We start from the raw sequence: 15,580 nt of genomic DNA, 5'->3' as shown, positions 1-15,580 counted from the left end.
GGCTGGCTGGGAGGGTGAGTGGTGGAGGAGCTCGGGTCTGCAAAGGCAGCAACCTCAGGGAGCTGGGCACCACTTCTGCTGGGCCCCCAGGATCCCCAGATCACGGGACCCAAGAGGGTCCCCATCAGGAGGAGGGGCCTAAGAGGCAGTCCACTGAGGACCTTGTGTCCTGGCTCTACAGAGGTTTACTTACAATGCAGAAGGTGGTTTCCTCATCTGCTTTCTCAGATGACAAAACAGGCTCAGAGAGGTCAAATAGGTTACCTGAAGTCACCAGCTGGAGGAGCAGGAAATTGAACCCAACCTGCTGACTCCTCAGCCTCCCCTTGTCAGGGGCCTGGCACTGTGCCCACAGAGGGTAGGTCTGCAGGGGGCATAAGCACAGATGCTCCAAAGGGTGCAAGGCTCCTCAAGGGCAGCCACAACCTCTTCCCAGTCTCATGTCCCAGTTCATTAGGAGGGCCCAGGGACACCACTGGGTGAGAGAACCCAGTCCAGCACCCTCTTGCTGGAGACGCACAGGCCCAAGAGGGGCAGGAAACAGCCAGTGCTCCTTCCACCCACCAGGCTGTGCTCCAGGCCAGGGAGGGGTGGGCGGGGGAAGCCCAGCTGCTACCTAGGGAAACCCTCCCTGGCCTATGCAAAGGGCCCGGCTCTGAGCGCGCTGGGCAAGTGCGGGGAGTGCATGGCCCACGCACAGCTTTGCCAGTGAGCCCGGCCCCCTCCCAGCCTGTGACGCCTCTTTGTGCCCCAGTACCCCACAGTGAGAGGGCAGGGCTGCTGCATAGGACTGGCTATACGTGCTGACGGGACACATGGGCTGGGGCTGCTGGAGCCGGGCCTCACTGTCCCCCATCCCCAGCACTCGGAGGGATGGAGGTGCGATGGTGCACCATCTCAGACCCGGAGCAGCAGAAGTGCAGTGACATGAGCAAGGCCTTCCAGCAAGCCAGCATCCAGCCCTCCCTCCTGTGCGTCCAGGGCACCTCAGCTGACCACTGCCTCCAGCTCATCACGGTGAGTCCTCTCCCTTCCACTCTGCACAGACGAGAGGGCTCTGACTCAGGAGGGAGCGCACAATGGCCTCATTCACCGGGAAAGGCTCCGGAGTCCTCCCCACCGCCAGGGCCGGTCGATAGGATCTCCTGAGTTTCCCCGGCAACAAGGGCCAGCTTGTTTCCTGCCCAGGCCCTGGGAGGCCCAGGGAGGGCCCTGCTCAGGGCGCCGGTGGGGAAAGGTGTCTGAGAGGCAGAGTTTCCTTGCACAGAGCCCCTCTACATGGGGGACATGACCCGCCCCACCCAGGGGGGCCCAGACAGCAGACCCCCTCCGTGGCCCATGGCAGTGACTCACTCCTTGGAGTTTTCCAGAACTGGGCTTGTGTGTTTTCTGGGGCAGGAGGAACAGGGCCAGCAGTCCTGGGTGGGTGCATGGTGGGTCGGAGAGCTGTTCTGAGGGGCAGGAGATCTGCTAACTGGCACAGACTAAATTAAGAGGCAGGACTTCAGTACAGGACAAGGTGTGGAGAGAAGCACTGGGGGCAAACACAAGGGGACCCGGGTTTCCATTCCAGCTTAGCCCCTGGTGCGCCCCCAGAGCTAATCCTGTCACCATCCATGTGGCCAAGGGCTTGGGCCAGGCTCCACCGTGAGGGTGGAAACCAATTATGTTGAGCTATCATTTTACCCGTGGACCCCATTTGTGTTTTAAAACAAAAAGGAAACAATTGAAGAGGATATTTGTAGGATTCAATCTGCATCTTAGAGAGAAAACCCGAGAAACAGGTTAGTAGCAGAGGCAGGGAGTTTAGAAACAAGAAAGTGAGGGAGACTCACTTCTCACTACTTTTCATTTTGTGCTATCTGATTTTTAACTATGTGTAGTCCTATAAAATTAATATTTTTTAAATAACATAATTATAAAAACAAGGTGAGCCCTTGGTCCTGGTCGGGGGAGACCCCTAGGCCCTGGCGGGAAGGGGCCTGAGAGGCTGAGCCAGGACAGGGCTCCCAGGCCAGTTGAAGAGGACCACGTGGACCTCCAGGGCTTTTCAAGGGGCCCTGGGCAGGTGTCCCTGAGCTCCTGGCTGAGTGCCCCGGGGGCCAGGCTGCACTGACCCACCTGTTCCCAGCAGGCCCGGGAAGCTGACGCCATCACTCTGGATGGAGGAGCCATTTACGAGGCGGGGAAGGAGCACGGCCTGAAGCCCGTGGTGGGCGAGGTGTATGATCAAGGTCAGAGGGCCAAGTGGGAGGGGGCTCGAAGGAGAGAGGAGGTCACCCAGCAGTATGTCCTTGCTGGGCCCGGCCCGACTCTGCAGCCCCCTAGCTGGTCAGTAGTCCTGTCCCCAGAGCCGGGGGTGCCAGAGACAAGAAGGGCTGACCTGAGTTTGTTCTTCCTCATGGGGAGCCCAGCAGCCCCCTAACCGTCACCCACAAGCTGTTACTGAGGGGCTACCCCATGCCTGGTGTAGTGCGGGGCATGATTGCCAGGTGAACGAGACATCATTGATGCCCAGCTCCCCGCACTCTCCAGTGCCCTGTCAGATGCAGCGTGGAGTGGGGATGTGGCCAGACAGGAGGTGGTGTCTAGGAGCTGCAGAGCCCAACAGACCAACAAGGAATCCGAGTTCTGCCCCTTCCTGTCATCTTGTGTGACCTTGAACAACTTCCACTTCCTTGACCATAAAATCAGGATAGAGGTCCCTGCCCTGTCACATGGATTAAATGAGCCGGTCTGTGTGCACCTGACACGTGGTGTGTGCTCAGAAATGTGCATTTCTTTGCCCCAGCCCTGCACTCACACCAGACATGCCTCTGGCACAGCCTGCCCTTTGGATACCCACCCCTCGCTTCTACCTGTCCAGTGCCTAGCGTCTGCCACAGCCCAGCTCAGCTGTCACCTCCAAAGAGCTCCCCTGGGTCCTCTCACCCCTGCAAAGGGCCGCTCTTTCCTGCTTTCCAGAGCACTGACTCACTCTACAAGGTCCTTTCCCCTCTGTTTTTTTTGTCCTCACCACAGCAAGTCCCCTGAGGCAAGCCTGGTCTTCATCCTTGTATACCCCTGGTGCCTGGTACCCAGCACGGGGCCTCGCTTGGTCACCTGTTGAATTGATGACTGTCAGATGACACAGGACACAGTCCAACCCTGCAAACCAGCCAGGCTTTCCACTCAATGGCCAGAAGCAGCCCTGCCTCGTGGGCCACAAACACAGCTCTTCCTTTTTAATCAATTCAGCACATTCATTGAGCACCTACTACATGCCAGTCATGAGCATAGAGTAGTAAGCAAGAGAACCCATTCCTGCCCTCAAATAGCAAGAGTCACATAGTAAATAAACACCAAAAACTGTAGTTACAAATGTGCTGGGTGCTGTGAAGGAAGTAAAGGCCATGAGGGAGAAGATAAGGGCTGTGGAAGACCGGCTAAAATAGAGCAGACAGGAGGGCTTCTCTGGAGAGGTGACATTAAAGTTGCACTCTGAAAAGTGTCCCAAGTAGAAAAGAGCTTGGTGATCTCAAGAAACTAGAAGGAGAGTGGGGAGTTAGAGAGTGGGACCAGACAGGCAGCTTAGGTTGACAGGGGCCAGGCTCAGGGGTGCAAGAAATAACACTGGCTTGGTTTTCTAGAACTCAGCTTCGTTATGATCATGGGCATCTGACCACCCCCGGGCAGACACGTACATGTCTGTGTGTGATGGATGCCCTCTGGTCATCAGTCCCATAGAGGAGTCATCCCTGTCTTGTCTGAATGGCCTCTTCCAGGCAACCTGTGGCCCAGGGGAATCTTCCGCAAGGCTGTAGACCCTCGCCCACCCACATGCACCCCATTCGGGTCTTGAGTGATTTGGGGCCAAATCGTTCGTGTTTCTCTGCTTCTCTGTGTGTGAGTGAGTGTCTGTGTGCCTGTCTCTCTCTGTCTCTACCCCTTCATCCCTGGCCCAGCACTGAGAAATCACTTTTTCTAATCTGAGGGAAGTCCCTGCCCTGCTCCCTCTGCTTCTCCCAACCACCCTTCTTCGCATAATGTGATACCATTCCCTCACATCCTCTAAGTTCTCCTAAGGGGCTAGACTTCTGGAAAACGAAAGACTTGCAGGCTACTTCTGCTTTTGGTCTGACTACAGAGCTCCCTTGACGTGTGCAAATGTAGACCTGGCTGAGTGCCAGCTGGCTCGGGCAGGACAAGGGGGAAATTAATGAATGAATTAACATCTCAAGATAATAGCTACCGCAGAGGCTGGAAGGGGCGGGGTCTTGTGATACAACACGTGGATTGCACCCACTTGCTCTCTTGGTACTAGAATGCCATGCACGCACACACGTGCACATCCACATACGTGCACGCGTACACACATGCATCCGTGCACACCCCCGCACCCTCCTCCCGCAGCCTTCCCAGGCAGGGTCCCAGCCTCCTTCCCACCCTCACTCCTCTCCTCTCCCCTCCTCCTAGAGGTCGGTACCTCCTATTATGCTGTGGCTGTGGTGAAGAGGGGCTCCCACGTGACCATCAACACCCTGAAAGGCGTGACGTCCTGCCACACGGGCATCAACCGGACGGTGGGCTGGAACGTGCCCGTGGGCTACCTGGTGGAGAGTGGCCGCCTCTCGGTGATGGGCTGCGACGTGCTCAAAGGTGAGGGCTGGCCGCCAGCGGCTTCTCCCGCAGGGGCTCTGCGTTTCCCCTCGTGGGACAGCCTCCCTCCGGGCTCACCTTCACAGCCGCCTCCCCTGGGCCTCCCCGGACCCCTCGTCGATGGCATCACTCCCTCCTGTCCGCTGGCTGGCCTGGTGTTGGCCCCACTTACATTTCCGCCTGGTTGGCTCCTCCAGGCACTCAACCCTCACTCACTCCTCCCGGGGCCCCGGCACAGCCAAGCACGGGGCCTGCAGGCCCACCCCGCGGGAGGCAGCGAATCGCCCGGGAGCACCTCTCCCCTGGTGTAGACGTGGTCGCCCTTGCCACGAATGTGTCCTTAGCTTGACGGGGTCAGAAGCCGTGTTCTTTCAGGACCCAAACAAGCTGCGAACTTGCGCCCAGAAAGCTCACAAGTGGCTAATCAGAGACCCACCACTGATTCTCAGGTGGTGAGAATAGGGCCATCCTGCAAGCAGCGTGTGCCCCGTGAAAGTTGAGCGAGGGCAGGAGGTGCTGAGGGGACCTGGCTGGGAGCCCAGAGCCCTGGTTCTGGTGACCTGGACCCTGTGAGGATGCAGGTCACCTTTTCCTGGACTCCTGCTGGCCACCCAGCTGCGCCAGTCTGAGGTGGCCCCTGACACATGACCACCACCTTCTCAAACTGCCCTCTCGGGACCCCACCCCCCCTTGAGGAGAGTTTCAGGCGTCCCCAGACCCCTTGCTCCTGAGTGTGCTGCTTCCTGGTTTGCTCTGCACATAGGCGAGCACCTCGTCTCTCAGAGCCCAGACTTCGCTGTGGGTACGTATGAGTTTACACCCTGGCTCAGCGTGACCTGCCCTTAGAAGGATTACTCCACACACTGAACTTCAGTTTCCTCACCTGTAAAATGGGGAAATTAACATTCCAATGCTGTGGCGTTGGGAGGACTGGGATAATCTACACAACATCTTTGCAGAATGCACGGCACAGGGGCTGTGCTCACTGCAGGGAGCTGACGTTATTATGAGCTCAGCTTCCATCCCTCCCGGTCACTGTGGTGCACACACACGTGCACGCATACACACATGCACAAACACGCACATACACACACGTGTGCACCCGTGCATGCATCCGCGGGCACGCCCATCCATGCAGGCACAGACCCACACACTACACACAGACATGCTGGCCCCACCTGCACACACACATACACGTGGATACTCTACCCCCACACAGCACCGCGCACAAGGGCCTGGAAGCCATGTCCTCTCAGACGGCGCCCAGCTGTGGGAGGTTTGCCAGTCATTTGGCACATTTATTAAATATCCACTCCCCTGCGAGGATGCAGAAAGACCAAGAAAGGAACCTGCCCTGGAAGAGCTTGGTTTAGCCGAGCACAGTGCAACTGGCTCACCCTACGTGGCACTAGGGGGTCCTTGGCGCAGGATAAATATTTGCCAGGAGGGTGGACTCGGGGCCTGGGCGCTGGCAAGGGCCCCAGAATCCTGCAGATCCTGAATTCGTCCCCAGCCAGGCCTCCTTCTCTGCTCTTTCCCTCCCCTCCCTGTGTTTTGAGAAGTGTAGTCTATCAAATTAATTATACTCTTTAAGTAATCATTTACTTCCCTACTTTCACTGATTACACGTAACTCCTTCTGAAGTGAAACCCTCAGTGAGAACACTATCTGGCTGATGGTTGTCCTGTGTGGCCATCTGGGGGTAAGCGTTTTATCCCTGAGCCATTTTTAAATAACAGCAGTCACTCTCCGACGCCCACACTTTTGTGGCCCCCGTCTGGGAACCACTGAGCAGATCCAGCGCTCCAGTTTTGCTCAGACTGAAGCCTGGGGAGTCCAGCTGGGTCCCTGGGGAGCCCAGCCCTCCTGACTCCAACCCGAGTGGCCTGAGCGCTCCCTGGAGGATGGGGCGGGGTCTGATGCTGTGTGACCGACCCCCTCTGTCTCTTTCCCACAGCTGTCAGCGACTATTTTGGGGGCAGCTGCGTCCCCGGGGCAGGAAAGACCAGTTACTCAGAGTCCCTCTGTCGACTCTGCCGGGGCAACACCGCCGGGGAAGGGGTGTGTGACAAGAGCCCCCTGGAGAGATACTACGACTACAGCGGGGCCTTCCGGTGAGAGGGGCTGGGACGGGGCCACAAGCGCAGGGGAAAAACACCTCGGCACAGGGAGGGCCCCTGGGGGAGTGGCGATGTCAGCTGCCTCTCATCAAAGCACCCTTTATATAGTCCATGTGCCTGGTTAGTTTAAAAACCTCAAACTGGTATGTGCCAGGCGGGATTTGCTCATAAAATCAACATGTTTGGTATATTTAGAGAAGTAAGGGCTCAGAGAGAAGAAAACGTCCAAAACAGCCTTTGGCTGCTCCCAGGTCCCCGTTCTGGTGTCTGAGACCTGGAGGGAGGATGCTGGAGTTGGGGAGCATGGGGGGGACCCCCGAGGCCTGACGCTCAGGGCTGGCCTCTCTCTGCCCCTGTTCAGGTTGGCACTTTAGAGCAGCCCTCCATGGAGACAAGAGAGTCTCTAACTGCTTGTGGTGCCCTTCCATCTGTCCCCAAAGGAGGAAACACTCGATGGGGGCTGGCATGGGAGTCTCCCAGGTCCTTCTGACTGCCCTGGCCACAGTGTTTCCACCTGGAACCCGAGAGCCTGCTGGGCCCCCATGCCCCAGGGTGTTATAAGGGAAATGCAGTTTGGGGCACAGAGAGAAAAACAGTTCTTGGTCCTCCAAGCCAGAGACTCTTGCCCACCCCATCTCTCCTGGTGTCATCCCCCCAGTCCAGTCCCTGCTTGTCTGCTGGCTGTAGGGACCCAGGCAGCCCCTTTGCCTAGTAGGCCCTGACCTGCCTCCCTCACTGGGCAGTGACAGATAGAGGATCCACGAAGTCCTGGTCCCTTCCACTCAGGGTTTTTAGTATGACCTCAGGGGTCATCTTCAGCACATCCTGAGTGTTAAGGCTGCTGATCAAGCAGCTGCCATATGAGCACCCACTCCTTTCAGGCCCCAAGCTCAGCTGTAGAGGATCTATACGGACTATAAAGGATCTCTCCCTACGGGAGCCACTTTCTCATCCCCACTTTACAGGCGATAGAGGCTAGGAGGGCTCCACCACTTGCCAAAACCACACGGCCAACAAACTGGGGAACTGGAACCCAGGACAGCATGACTGCGAAACCCGTGCCCTCTGTGACCCCACCCCCCATGGCCCAGGCCAGACCTCCCGAGGTGGAGGATGGCAGCTCATTGGTTCCACCTGCGCAGGTGCCTGGCAGAAGGGGCCGGGGACGTGGCCTTTGTGAAGCACAGCACGGTGCTGGAGAACACAGACGGTGAGTGGATGGGCTGCCCCCGGCAGCAGATCTCAGGCCCCATAACCCTCCCTGACAGAAAGAAAGAGGTGGGGCTCACCGATGGAGCTCAGCTGCTCTGTGGGCAAGGGGACCGGGTGAGCGGCTCTGCCCCGCTCTGATACGTTTCTGGCCTTGGGTTCCATTTCCATGTGAAGATTCTGCTTTTGAAGAACGAAAGTTTGCAAACCTCTGCACTAGCTGTCATCTACTGTCCCTTCCAGCCTTTGGTCCTTTTCCTGAAGAAGCCATCCCTTATCCCTGGACGAGGACTTATTAAAGATGGGTTGGTGTTAGGTGTTGATCCATTATACCGTTGTCATTTTAAAATTTTTAGATTTTGAAATAATTGAGCTTTAGAAAAGTTGCAAGAATAATTCAAAGAACCCCCATTTATTCTTTATCTAGATTCCAGCTTTAAGCATTTGCCACATGGAATTGATCATTCTTTCTGTACGTGTGTGTGTCTTTCTGAACCATTTGAGAATATGTTTGGCCACATCACACCCTTTAATACTTTAGTACATGTTTCCTAAGAACAAGGTGATGTGGACCTCACCACAGTGCAGTTATCAAATTCAAGAAATGTAACATCAACACAATATTTAAGCTACAGTCCACGTTCTAGATTCACTAATTGTCCCAATTCTGTCCTTCGTAGCAATTTTTTCAGGCCAGGGCCTGATCTTTGATCACACATGGTATTTAGCTTTTAGGTTGCTTTAGTTTCCTTTAACTTCGAACAGTTTCTCAATCTTTGTTTTTAGTGACATTGACATTTTTGAAGAGTCAGGCCAGTTATTTTATAGAATGTACCCTAATTTGGATTTGCCTAAGAATCTTCTAGGTTTTTTTTAATTGAGGTATAATTTACATACAGTAAAATGCACCCTTTTTGAAGTACTGTTCTATGAGTTTTGCCAAAAACATACTGTTGTATAACCACCACCACAATCAAGATAGTGACTGTGGCAGACCTTTCACCCCAAAAGTTCCTTCATACCCCTTTCTGGTCAATCCCTTCCAACCTCCTCCCTGATGCCCACCAGTCAGACTTTTGTCTCTACACTTTTGCCTGTTCCATAATGTCTAATCATTTTTTTTTTAAAGAATCATTATCTCTTTTTTTTTGTTAATCTTTCCTTTTAAATCAGAAGGTCCATCATATAGTCTGACATTCATGAAGGCAAACAACATGAACCAGATTTGAGAAAAAACTGATCTGAAAAAGGAAACATAGGATTGTCTTCAGAGCAGGACGATCCTATGATGAGTCAAGCAAACGAGAATTTGGAAGATGGAGAAAGAATTAGGGGTGTATTGGGTTAAACCCATCTCTTTTAAAATGTTGATGATAGTCTAAGGAAACCTAAGGAAGTAATTTTTTAAAGAGTTGTCTTCAGGCAAAAAGGTTGGTAAGAGCAAAAGAGTGGAATTGACATAAATGTGCAAAGTAGTGAAGTAATATGGTTTTAATTGTCCCTAGTGAAGAAAAACAGGAGTGGCAGATCGAAATATCTAAATGATGCATTTGTCTCGAGGGAAGGCCAAATGATCCCTTGGAGCTCTACTGCAAAGGTTTTGCAGCAGTTTATAAATAGAGGAAAGTTGGGGAGTGGGGAGAGAATGACACTGAGTAATTGTTGAGAGTGCTATAAATTATCATGCAGTCATTAAAAATGACCTTTATGGACTTTTCCAAACTATTACTCTCTTGGTTTTCTGGTTTATTTTTAAATAGTGAATAGAGTGTTCATGATCCCACAAATTATCTTTTTCCCTCCTATTTTCTAGCAGAGGTTTATCCTCCTCATTTTAAAATTTAAAAGTCATTAAAATATTGTTATGTAGGGCCATCTGTGGTATATCTTATTGCATGAGTTACAATCCTTGAAATTCGTCTTCTTAATATTCCTATTTGGTGTTGATATTCACTCTTACAAATGAGTTTTATGGAAAGCTTCCAGTAAAAATATTTTTAAATAAGTAGGATGCAAAATTGCCTATCATGTATGTCCTTAACCATATTTAAAATAGTTAGAAAATAGAATAGAAAAAAAGGACATGGAGGAAAAAGACCAAAATATTAATAGCTGGAGTTGTGACTGAAGCTTTGGGAATTTACCCTCTTCTCTCTGGGCCACGATTCTGGTGAATTCTGTCGGGGTTTGTTTCCACCATGGCCCCCGCGTCCCCTGCCCTCTGCTCAGGGCTAAATTTAGTGCCAGACGGCAGTGGTGAACTCCTGACACATTCCTCTCTCTCATCCTAAGCTTCTCTTACTTTCTTACTCTTTTTACCTTTAATGAGCAGTTCTGTTTATATATATTGTGTTATTGTCAGAGATCTCAAATCCATTTTATTACTAGAAATTGGTGACAAATAAAAGATGTAAGTAAATAGACACAGCCTACAGAGACACCTGGTTTTGTACGGTGCAGCCACCAAGCTCCTCTTCATTCTGAGTTCTGGTCTCACCTCCTGGTGTGGTTCTGGGTTCTCACTTCTTGGTGTGGTTCTGGTTCTCACCTCCCGTAAGGGTTTCCTTTCACTGTGGGCCTGTGGCCATGAAACCCTAAGCTCTCCCCAGGCTCGCTCTCGAGGGTCCTGCCTGATGTCCCCACCAAGCCCCACCCAGGACAGGAGTTGGCTCACCACAGGATTCCCATCTTCCCAGGGAAAACCCTGCCCTCCTGGGGCCAGACGCTGCTGTCACAGAACTTCGAGCTGCTGTGCCGGGATGGCAGCCGGGCTGATGTCACTGAATGGAGGCGATGCCACCTGGCTCGGGTGCCTGCTCATGCCGTGGTGGTCCGAGCCGACACAGACGGGGGTCTCATCTTCCGGCTGCTCAACGAAGGCCAGGTGAGTTCAGGGCACCCCACACAGCTTCTCAGGGTGATGCTGGACCTTCTCGTCTCTCACCGGGGTTGGAGCTCAGAGCCATCCTGGGGCTGGGCCAGCCAGACTAGGAGGGGCAGGACCCAGAGGCCCTCCCCTGGGACAGACCCCAGCTGGGGAGCCAGACCTCTGTGGCCTTCAACCTCAGGCCAACTCAGAGTGAAGAAGGGACCAACTGTGCCAGCTGGCAGCGAGGAGGGCTGGCCAGAGTGGGGAGACCAGGGGACTCAGGCACCCCTCAGAGAAAGCTCCTGGTACTTGTGGCGCTTAAAACCAAAATCAGAACATATGAGCAAATAAACTAGATGTCAAAGTATACCATTCATTAAATGTGGTGAATAATGTTTTGCTGAAGCCGCTGCTTACAAGAGCAGCAAGTTTCTGCCCGTGGGCCACACCAGCTTTAGTTAGTTTTGCTCATCCATACCACCGGTGCTCAGCCCCACTGCTTGTGCTGAGTACCATCGCACACCTGGGCCACGAGCCACGTGTTCAACCGGCTGAGTATGAGAAGGCAGAATGCACCGGGGGGAGCACAGGGGAAGGAGGGAGGCGGAGCCTCACCTGGTCCTCAGAGTGGGCACCTGGCCTGAGAGCCCAGGAAGAAGGAAATGGTGGCTGAACTGGGAGGAAAGGATTCGCCCCTGCAGCTCCTCACCAGCCCACACCCCAACCCCTTGACACACAGCGCCTGTTCAGCCATGAGGGCAGCAGCTTCCAGATGTTCAGCTCTGAGGCCTACGGCCAGAAGAACCTGCTGTTCAAAGACTCCACCTCCGAGCTGGTGCCCATCGCCACGCAGACCTACGAGGCATGGCTGGGCCGCGAGTACCTGCATGCCATGAAGGGTCTCCTCTGTGACCCCAACCGTAAGTCCAGCTGTCTCTTCTCCCGCCGGCCCTCGCCTCACTGCAGGCGTGGCCAGGTCTTCTGGAGAGGTGGCCAAAGGAGGACACTCACCCCAGAAGGTGTGTGTGTCTCTTGGCCTCGATGGGAACCTGTTGCTTCCACCTTCCTGCCTCTGGGGGTAGGGGAAGAAGACTCTCTGGAGTCGCATGGCCTGCTGTACCCTGGAAACCCCACCTGTTCCAGGGGGTGGGATCCAGACCCGAAGGGTCTCCTTGCCCCTCCATACGGAATGTGTCAAGTCCTGTCATTCTCCCTCCACCGTGCCTCACTCCTCCTCACCACATGGCCACAGCCCTGGCTCTGGCACTCTCTCTCTCCTGGACCCTTAAAGTAGTCTACAAATGGCTTTTGCATCTATCCCCCCCCCCCCCCCCCCCGCGTATCCACCACCTACAGCCAGGGAGATGGTATGCCAGGCCTGAGTTGTATACATGACAGCCATGATCTGCCTCGAGCGTCCTCACAGCCCCTTGAAAGAGGTTCAGTGGTCCCCTTTCTGGGTAAGGAAACAGGATCAGGTGGTGAAATAACTTACCCCTGGTAGCTAACCAGGGAAAGAGCCAGAATTTCCCTTGGGTGTGGCTCCAGGCTCCTCCTGCTGAGGGCCAGCCCCGAGGCAGGCCAGCGTGACCACACGCCCACGCCCACGCCCACACAGGGCTGCCCCACTACCTGCGCTGGTGCGTGCTGTCCACGCCCGAGATCCAGAAGTGCGGAGACATGGCTGTGGCCTTCAGCCGGCAGAGGCTCAAGCCGGAGATCCAGTGTGTGTCCGCCGCGTCCGCCCAGCGCTGCATGGAACAGATCCAGGTGGGAGCCGTGTCGAGAGGGGCAGAGCGGGCCAGGTGGGTGGGCAGGGGCAGTGCCTGGGATGGTCGGTCCTTCCCGGCCCTCCCTCTGTCCCACCTGGTCTGGAGGACACAGGGCAGCCTGGGGAGGAGAAGAAAGTCTCCCGTGACAACGCCACAGAGGAGGGGGAAGAGGAAGTGGCCGCAGGAAACAGCCACCCCACCCGGGGGGCGGGGCAGAGGGGGGCTCCCCCGCACTGAGCAAGTGGGCAGGGGGCAGAAGGACCGTGAGACTGGCTCAGCTTGGCGCTAATGACCCTGTGGCCTTGGGCAAGCCCCTTCCCCTTTCTGAGTCTCAGTTTCCCCTTGTGCACAATACGGGGTGGCCTTGGCTCATCATTTATTAAACTGCAAGCCAGTCAGAAATACATTTTCCATCAATCACAGTCTAGTACACAGAAACTGTTCTTTCAGATATAAACATGTAAAAACATGTATTCGCTATAGAGAGATATGAAGCCAAACAGTACTTACCTTTACTAAGTACAATGTGCGCTGATAGTCTCTGGGGTAGTCTATCCTAGTCTTTTTTTTTTTAAGCTTGTCATGGCCCATTAAATTGACTAAGCCTTCGTTAATATGCCTGCCACCTGTAGTTAAAAGCACAGGCCATGTCTCTGAAAGCCCATTCAGCCCTGTCCTGCTTCGCTTCTCTGACTGGAGACTGAGACCAGGAGTGGGAGACGCGCCTGAGGCCCTGCAGTCAGGGATGAAGTCCTACGGGGTTCTCCTCCACCCCTGGGTTCCTGGACTCATTTCCTCCTGCTTTTCAAGAGCTACTAGGTGGGGCCTGATGGTGAGGAGCCCTTTTCAAGGTGGTCCCCGAGTGCAGGCCAAGTCACAGCCCCTCAGGTGTGCCCACCCTGCCCCAGCCAGGCAGCACATGACTTGAGAAGAGGCGAGTGGGCAGGAAGGACAGGGGCCCGGGATCGTGACGCTAACAGTCTCATAAGCACGCACTTCCTATGTACCTCGCACTGTGCTAAGCCTTCGTGTGGGTTTCCTCTGTTAATCCTCACGACGACACTCTGGGGTGGATATGATTACTATCGTACGTGGAGACTGGGGCTGGGAGAGGCTGAGGAAGTAACTTGCCCCAGGTCACCCAGCTCAAGGGTGGGGGAGCCCCTATCCCCAGGGGTTGACGAGAGCTAGATGTGGCACCGAGGGAGGGGAGACCAGCGGGGATCGAGGAAGGGGGACTTAGCGGTGGGGACTCTTTTCCTAACCCTGGGCAGACTGTCCTGTGGAGGAGAGGCTGTTCCAGGGGCACCAGAGAAGGGAGAGATGCAGGGAGATGCAACTGTCTCCAGGCACAATCCTTCTCTCCACCTGAGCTCACAGAGGGCCAAGGGGCTGCACAGGGGCCTGTGGGGAGAGGAGTAGATTTGGGGGGTCCCTGAGAACCCCAGCCAAAGGCTCAGAGATCCTCAGTTCTAACTTCTAAGGTTCTCAGAGGTGATGTCCAGTGTAGCTCTAACACCCATTTCCTGTCTGACCACAGTGACGCAGGCAAGGAAGGGTCAGCTGGCCCAACCCCTGGGCTGTGGGTTAGGGTCTGGATTCCTCCCCGGCACCACACCACTGTGGACAAGGTCTGCGTGGGAGCAAAAGGGGTCCCCCAGAGAGGCACCCTCCAGGCTCAAAACATCAATGCCACTGCCCGTTATTCCATCGTCATAACCTCACGCCTCTGGCCCCGAACAGCGTCGGGCACCTTCCTGGGGTGCCGGTGTCCCCTCTGTCCCCGGGGCCCAGCTTCTCCCCTTGGGGTATGGCTTGATTATCAGTTAACCTCTTGGCAGGGTCTGAGGAGCCAGCTGTCCAGAGACTTCAGAAGGGACACGCGGGTTGGGGTGCAGGTGACCTGGAGGGCTCTAGAGGTTTCCGAGGGAGGAGGGTCCTGGGCCCCTCCTGCTGGCTTCTGAGGCGGGGCTCCATCCCTCAACCCCGGAGCCTCCTCCCACAGACCCTGAGACTGCCGTCTTTTCAGACCTGGCTCCTTCTCCGTTCACACAGGCATTTGAGAAATATGCCCTGCAATCGTGCTGTGTGCCAGCCCTTGGCCAGGGGCTGGGAAGGCAGTGCAGCGCCCCAGCTCTCTGAGGCTGGCAAGCCGTGGGGAGACCCACACCGAGCACGAGAGCAGGCATTGTGCTAGGTTCTGCTCAGAACAGGGCCTGGCAACAGGAGACCCTCAGAAAACACTTGCTGAAAGATTGAAAGACACCCATGAATGGGAATGCTGGTGGTGGTTTGTCTCAGGCCTCTGGTCCTCCAAACACCTCTCTTGCCTGCCCATCTTCACAAGGAGAGGAAGGGGCAGATAGGGCAAGATGGGGTTCCCAGGGGAAGGGAGCCTGAGGCCAAAGCCCCCGAGAGACCCAGCCTTGGCACCTCTGCCAGATCCCGACACCCAGAGCTGCGCTGGGGCCCACTCGAGCCTGGCCACTCTTTCTGTCCCCCTGCAGGCTGGGCAAATCGACGCTGTGACCCTGAAGGGCCAGGACATTTACACAGCGGGGAAGAGATACGGCCTGGTTCCAGCAGCCGGGGAGCACTATGCCCGTGAGTGCAGGTGCCAGCCACCTGGCCTCGGCTGGGAGGTGGTTGATATTTTTATATTTATAAAAACGACTCATCAGAGCCTTTCTCCCCGGGCCAGTTGCTGTCTGTCACAGGCAAGCCACTCTGGCCCCCGGCACAGTGTGCCCAGCCAGTCACTGGAAGTCTGGCAGGCTTTGGAGAACTTTCTGTAAAGGGTCAGAGAGTAAGCACTTCAGGCTCTGCAGGCCACATACAGACTCTGCTGCATGTTCCTCTTCTTCTTCTTTTTTCTTTTTAACAACCCTTTAAAAATATAAAAATTATTTTTAACTTGCAACTCAGGCTGTACAAAAACAGGCTGAGTAATTTGCCAAGCCCTGAACTAGAAA

General features: G+C 54.9%; 1 protein-coding gene across 2 annotated transcripts in view; it reads left to right on the top strand.

The window, feature by feature from the left end:
* The window catches only part of MELTF (melanotransferrin), a 38,154-nt gene that overhangs the window by 13,502 nt on the left and 9,072 nt on the right, over positions 1-15,580 (top strand). For both annotated transcript variants that reach the window (XM_082393216.1, XM_082393215.1), the window contains exons 2-10: positions 863-1,017; positions 2,135-2,234; positions 4,456-4,638; positions 6,596-6,752; positions 7,901-7,968; positions 10,664-10,851; positions 11,576-11,756; positions 12,455-12,606; positions 15,116-15,212. In XM_082393216.1, coding sequence (XP_082249342.1) covers positions 863-1,017; positions 2,135-2,234; positions 4,456-4,638; positions 6,596-6,752; positions 7,901-7,968; positions 10,664-10,851; positions 11,576-11,756; positions 12,455-12,606; positions 15,116-15,212 — 1,281 coding nt within the window. The remainder of the gene's footprint in view (positions 1-862; positions 1,018-2,134; positions 2,235-4,455; positions 4,639-6,595; positions 6,753-7,900; positions 7,969-10,663; positions 10,852-11,575; positions 11,757-12,454; positions 12,607-15,115; positions 15,213-15,580) is intronic.

The sequence above is a fragment of the Balaenoptera borealis genome, assembly GCF_965194805.1.
Source record: "Balaenoptera borealis genome assembly, chromosome: 5".
In the NCBI taxonomy this organism is placed as follows: Eukaryota; Metazoa; Chordata; class Mammalia; order Artiodactyla; family Balaenopteridae; genus Balaenoptera; species Balaenoptera borealis.
This window is presented reverse-complemented; position numbering and strand designations above follow the sequence as displayed.